General features: G+C 57.9%; 1 protein-coding gene and 1 long non-coding RNA gene across 2 annotated transcripts; both read left to right on the top strand.

Moving 5' to 3' along the window:
* Positions 1-216: 216 nt before the first annotated feature.
* On the top strand, positions 217-2,252 carry LOC135404880 (serine/threonine-protein kinase pim-1-like; the record flags this gene model as incomplete). Its single annotated transcript, XM_064639608.1, has 3 exons — positions 217-867; positions 1,073-1,439; positions 2,080-2,252. Coding segments are annotated over exons 1-3 (1,191 nt in total), but the record flags the coding sequence as incomplete, so codon positions are not given.
* Positions 2,253-3,559: 1,307 nt separating this feature from the next.
* Positions 3,560-6,018, top strand: LOC135406135 (uncharacterized). Its single transcript, XR_010426142.1, has 3 exons — positions 3,560-3,758; positions 4,581-4,693; positions 5,059-6,018. It is a non-coding gene; the product is annotated as an uncharacterized LOC135406135 (long non-coding RNA).
* The last annotated feature ends 428 nt before the right edge of the window (positions 6,019-6,446 follow it).

The raw sequence follows: 6,446 nt of genomic DNA, 5'->3' as shown, positions 1-6,446 counted from the left end.
GCTTCGGCAGCAGCAGCGGCGGCAGCAGCGACTGTAGCGACGCGCTCTCGCTGTGACTCTTGTTCGTGCTCTCCTTGCTCGAGCTCTTCGTCCTCCTCTCCCTCTCCCGGTGTCCCGCTGTCCCAGTGTCCCTGTGCCGGTGTCCCTGTCCCAGTGTCCCACTCCCGCGGTCCCTGTCCCATTGCCGGTGTCCCCCTCCCCTTGCCGGCCCGGCCCATGGCCCCGGCCGTTCCCCTGTGCCGGGCGGGGCCGCCCCGGCCCCGGCCCTGGGCGGCCCGGCGCGGTCTCGCCCTCGCCCGGCTCCCGGCGCGCCGGTTGTGGCGCTGCTGGGCGCTCCTGTGGGGCTGGCTGTGGGACGGGCTCGGCCTCGCCGCCCCTTGGCTCCGCCTGGCTCGAGCCCGGCGCCTGCCGGGGCCGGCGGGGGCCGCGGGCGCCGCGGCCGCTGCCGCCTCCTCGGCGGCTTCCCCGGCCAGAGCTCCGCCGCTCGCCAACCCGGCCGCCGGCAGCGAGCCGCCGCTGCCCGCTGCGGCTGGGGAAGCCCGGCCCGGGCCGCTTGAGGGGCGCTCGGGGGCCGTGCCGGGCCCCGGCCCCAACGCTGACGGCCACGTCTCGCCCGCACCGAAGGCCAAGGAGCCGCTGCACGAGCGCTACCGGCTGCATTCGCTGCTGGGCAGCGGCGGCTTCGGCCGCGTCTACGCGGGGACCTGCCTGGCGGACGGAGCCCCGGTGAGTGCAGGAGGAGGAGGAGGAGGAGAAGGAGGAGGAGGAGGGCGGGACGGGCGGCGAGCTCAACCCGCCCTTCCCCTTGGCTTGCAGGTGGCCATCAAAGCCGTGTCCCGGGATGGCATCCGGCGCTGGGGCGAGCTGGTGAGCGAGCGGGGCCAGCGGCAGAAAGCGGGGCGGGACGGGCGGGGACGAGCCGAGGCCCGGCAGGGTGGAAGCCGCCGGGACACCTGGAGGGAGAGTGGCCGTGGGCTCCGTGGGGGACGGGGAGCATCCAGGGCTGGCCGAGGGGGAGCAGGCAGACAGGCACGGCATCAGCCCCACTGACGACCCCGTGGTCCCCCCGCAGCCTGACGGCACCCGGGCCCCCCTGGAGATCGTGCTGCTGGACAAGGTGTCCAATGGCTTCCCTGGTGTCATCCAGCTGCTGGAGTGGTTCGAGCTCCCCAACGGGTTCCTGTTGGTCATGGAGCATCCGGAGCCGTCTCAGGACCTCTCTCGCTTACTGAGGGCGTGGGGGTTCCTGCCGGAGGAGATGGCGTGGGGGCTGTTCCGCCAGGTGCTGCAGGCCGTGCGGCACTGCACCAGCTGCGGTGTCCTGCACCGGGACATCAAGCCCCAGAACATCCTCCTCCACCTGGCCAGCGGCGAGGCCAAGCTCCTCGACTTTGGATGTGGCACCTTCCTTAAGGACACGGTCTACACCCAGTTTGCAGGTGAGCCCACAGCCGGGGGATGCTCCTGGTGCCGGGCACTGCATGGCCATGCCCGGGTGTGGCAGTGGAGATTGCCGCTTTGGCCGAGGGGGAACAGGATTACTTCTTCAGCCAAATTGCTTTTGGATGGGGCTGGGGGGTTATTGTGAGACAGGCCCCGGCCTTGCCGACAGCCTGTGCCACCCACCCTGTCCCGGGCTGGGTCTGGGGCAGGGGGGAGCCAGCCTGACCAAAACCCCCATGAGGGTAGCAGAGAAGGGGGTCAGAACTGTGCACCAGCTGGCTTGGTGTGCAGGTGAGGAAGGGCTTGGGCTGCTCCGCTCGCCTTGTTTGCCTTGGCTTATGATGAATTGTTGGGGGCAGTGCAGTGGGGCGGGGAGAAGGCACGCCTTTTCCCCACCACTGGGTGGGTTTTTCCCTTGCATGTAATGGTTGGGCCTTGCCAGGGCTTCCGCTGCCCTCTTGGACACCAGCGGCTTCTTCTCCAACCCAGAGTTTGTAACCAAGAGTCAGGGGCCGGCGAGAAGGCAGTGGGTCCCAGCGTGTGCCACTGGGGCAGGCCCCACATTGCCAGGGATGCTGGGGTGAGGCTCTGGGAGCAGGCAGCATCCACCTGATGAACTGCGTCTGTATTCCGTAGGAACACTGTCATACAGCCCGCCAGAGTGGATCTACCTCAAGCGCTACCACGGCGAGGAGGCGACCATCTGGTCCCTGGGCATCCTGCTCTACCAGATGGTCTGCGGGAAGCACCCTTTCCGCAAAGGCACCAACACCATCTGGGACCAGCTCCCGTTCCCACCACTGGTCTCTCCAGGTGGATACCAATCTTTGTGGCACGGGGGGAATAACGGTGTTGGGAGAGGGCAGCGGGCTCACGAGGACGCCGCTCTTGAAGCTGTTTGTGTCCCATGGGTGGCTGGAGGAGGTGGCCTGTGTCCTGCCATCCTGCTCTCCTCCAAAAGGGAGAATCGATGGAGAAGTTTGGGCACAGCTCTCAGCACAGCCAGCACAGCCTGGGCACGTGGACAGTGGGACAGAGGGGACAGGATCCTTCTCCAACTGACCGGCCATTTTCCCCCCAGGCTGCCAGCACCTTATCAGGTGGTGTTTGTCCATCCGCCCCTCGGACAGGCCAGCACTGGAAGACCTTTTGTGCCATCCTTGGGTGCAGGGCATTCCCCTGCCCTAGAAGACGGGAGAGATCCACGTGCTCCCTTTGATCCAGGGGCCTGGCAGGTAACACCTCCACACATCTCTTGGCAATAAGAACCAAAGGAAACCAGACTTTTTTGTCAGCCTGTAGCACTGAGGGGGGGTCATCCCACGGGAACACGCCCCTCTTTGTGCTGGAGCTGGGCTGCAGACCCGGTCTCCCAAGTGCTGGTGGCCACCATCCAACCTGGTTTTGCTCGTCCCGCTTCACAGACAGCTGGGCCCTCGGCAGAACGCTGACAGCCTGGTCTGGCCCCCAGGGAAGGAGAAGGGGCCTCTGGAGAAGCTGTGCCGGGTGGGCCTGCTGCTGGAGACATCGAGGACGACGTCGAGGATGACAAGCTCTCAGTTGACCTGGACGCCGGCCAGCTGAAGAGGATGGACTTTGATTCTGGCCCCTTCCTCCAAGCCGTGCTCCACACGCCGTTTGCAGATGAGTCCACACCCAGGGGGTGCTCCCGGACACGGGCATTGCACAGCCTGGCTGGGCACCGAAGGTTCCCCTTTGCTGATGGGGAACCTGAGGAATTCTTCAGCCGGCTGCCAAGCTGCTTCTTGGCAGGAGGGCAGGCAGGTGCTCTGGGCTGGCTGTGAAATGGGAGCCCGGCTCTGCCCCCAGCCTCTGCCACTGCCCCTTTGCTGGGCGGGGCTGGGGCAGGGGCAGCCAGCCTGCCAAAAACAAACCCCCGTGGGGGGAGCAAAGGCGGGGCTGCAGAACACCAGCTGCTTTGGGCTGCAGGCCAGGAAAGGCTTGGGCTGCCTTGGCTTAGGAGCCTTTCTTTGGGCCAGTGCAGCAGGGCAGGGAGAAGGCCTGGGTTTTCCTCAGCTGGAGGAGGTGGGGTTTCTCTTTGGCCTGGAGGGGTTGGGCCTTCCTCAGAACCCTGACAGAATGTTAATGTTTTACCTTTTTTTCTTGTTTCCACTTTTGGTTTGTAATCTCTGTTCATGAATTTGTTGTTTGTTTTCCAGGGAAGAGTTGGAGCTGGTGCCCAGTCCGGGTTGGGAAGGGCTGGGACCATCCCTGGAGAGGATCTGACGTCCCCTCTGAGAAGGCTGAGGACATCCTTTGGGACATGCTCTTCTTGCGGCAGCAGATCTTGTGAGGTAGATGCTCCTCTTGCCCATCTTGTCAGCAGGAGTGGGATAATGGCTTTGGGGAGATGGCAGCAGGCACATGAACATCCCGCTCTTGCAGCTGCTGAGGAGGTTGATCTCCTGGGCTTGGCTGGAGGAGGTGGCACCTGTGTTGAGTAATTGCTGAAATCCAATCGATCTGGGATGACCCCAAATGACAGTTTAGTTTTCAGCTTGCTCGAGCTGTATCTCAGCTGTTCTCTGAACAGTTCTCTCCCCCACCTGCCTAGTACTTCCCAACTGCTCCCTCCTGTCCCTGCAATGAGTTCCCAGCTCCTCATGGTCTCCATCAAACCACTGAGAGAAGAAATAGAAACTCTTCTCACAGTCCCCCGGAGTGCCCAAATGAGGAACAATGTAATCCTGGAGAAGTCCTAGAGAATTAGAGAAGGGATGTCCCAAACAAGCAGGATGGAAACTAAGCTCTGGGTACCCAGATAATGAAAGAACAAACTTTATATTTGGTGGTGAAACACAATGGTGCTGTGCTGCTCAAGAACTGAGGTCAGGATGACAGAGAAGGCCCGGAAGGCCCAGGAAAGGACTTCCAATAGGGGTGTGGCTATGTAAAGCAAAGTACTGAATCTGTATTAAGTAAGCCAGACTATTGAATGCACATGTAAACAGTGTGTGTAATAAACAGCCCTGTCTGTCCTTTGGCACGGTGGATTAGAGGAGCTCTCCTCTGAACGCCCAGCATGCTGAATAAAGAAGAATGCTCTTTTTAACATCTCCAAATTGGGGTGAAGAAGTTTGTTTCTGCTGCTTTTCAGTGTCATTTTTGGCCCCCAGACAGGACACCTCTGCCTGATCTCCCGCGGATCCGAGGGATCTCTGGATCTTCACGCCAGCACCAGGACTTTGCTGCAGAAGAGCACAGATCCCCTGCCCAGTCTGGGACACAGGTAAGATCCCACTGGATAACAAGGCATTCTTTTTGGGAATCCTGCCCATGTCAAAGATATGGATCTTTCAGCACACTGGGGTTCTTTGGTATTTTGGGAATCCTGCTCATCTGAGACCTGTGGATCTTCCAACGCTTTGGGTGGGTTCTTTGTTATTCTGGAATTTGGTCTCTGCCTTTGTTTTATCCATCAATATTGTTTTGTACTTGTAAATTCTCCCAGGGAGAATTTAATGGAGTGTTGGAATCAAAGGGTGGCTGTTCTGGAACACTGAATTAGAATCCATTGTTGCAGTTGATGCTGTTTGAGAAGGGGAACAGAAGTGGAAGGAGGTTATGTCTGGTGATGTGTTTTTCACTTTGCAGAACCTGTGAAAGGGCAGAAAGATTGTGGTGTGAATGCAGCGCCCTCAGAGCCCTTGGTGTGAGCCCGGAAAGGAAAATCAAGCTGAGGGACAAGATCAGTCTAATTTGGGGACATTGTTGGAGGTTGGAGTTGCAGTTCTGGAAGAAATCCCTGAGGAAATGGTGCCCCCGGGGAGAGGAAGAGGACGAGAGCATGGGCAGCCTGCTTCAAACATCCCCCCCAGGAGACCTGGGATCAGTCCCTGTGCATCCTGTAAGAAAGATGGACACTGGAAATGGGATTGTCCGCAACTGAAACTTCAGAACCCTCCGAACCCTCTCGTGGCATCACTGAAGACGACTGAGGGGGCACCAGAGGATTCTTCCCCATCAGAACATCTGGTTCCAGCCAAGCTAAGCACAATTGTTTGTGGCTGTGGGAACTTGTTCCTCTGTGTTAAATCCGGGAAAATGAAACTCAAGGGACAATTCTAGAACAATTGTCTGGTGTGCCAGGGAATTGGGAAACTGGGCCATTTTTAATGCTGTGGCTTTGAAATTGGGAAAACAGTGGTTGGCTCCCCAGTTTTTGTATTTCCCCAATTCCCCAAAGCCTCTGCTTGGGAGAGATCTCTTGGCAAAATGAAATGCCACAATCCAATTGAAAAATGGTCCAATATAGGTTATTATTGCAGAGCCTAATTCTGGGGAAGTTTCTAGTTTTGCATGAGAGTCTCCCAAAGCAGAAGTAATCCATCTGCCACCATCACTTGGGGATGCAGTGGTTCCAACAGGATGGGCTGGAGAGGTGCCTCCATGATCCAAGAGAGCAGAACCCGTGAGAATTCCAGAGAAACCTGGAGTGGGGTTGGTGGGGCCAAAGCAATGTCCTTTGCAAATAGAAAGTTGTAAGGGATTCTCACCCTTTGTAGAACAATTGATGAAATTTTGCTTGTGAAAAGAATGTGAATCTAAATGGAATGCTCCAGTTTTGCCAGTCAAGCAGGCAAATGGAAGGCTATGCCAGTTAGTCCAAGTCCTTAGAGCTGTAAAGAACAGAGTAGAAGATATACAAGCAGTCGTAGCGAATCCTTACACTTTGCTCACTCCCCTAAATTAGAGTTTAATATGTTTCAAAGGATTAGGTTTGAAAGCTGCCTTTTTGTGTCTCCCTTTGAGTTGGGAAAGTCAAGAGCTTTTTGCTTTCCAATGGGAAAATGCAAAGCCGGGGAGGAAAACCCATCTGACTTTGGTGGTCCTCTTGCAGGGGTTTAAAAATAGCCCCCCAATATTTGGAACTCAATTGGCAAAGGGACTGGAGGAATGGAGAAGTCCAAACCCACCCTCTTGGAGCCTTATTGCAGGGTGTGGATGATCTTTTGATAGCCACTGATGCTGAGCAGCAACGT

This window comes from Pseudopipra pipra, chromosome W (assembly GCF_036250125.1).
Source record: "Pseudopipra pipra isolate bDixPip1 chromosome W, bDixPip1.hap1, whole genome shotgun sequence".
Classification (NCBI taxonomy): domain Eukaryota; kingdom Metazoa; phylum Chordata; class Aves; order Passeriformes; family Pipridae; genus Pseudopipra; species Pseudopipra pipra.
This window is presented reverse-complemented; position numbering and strand designations above follow the sequence as displayed.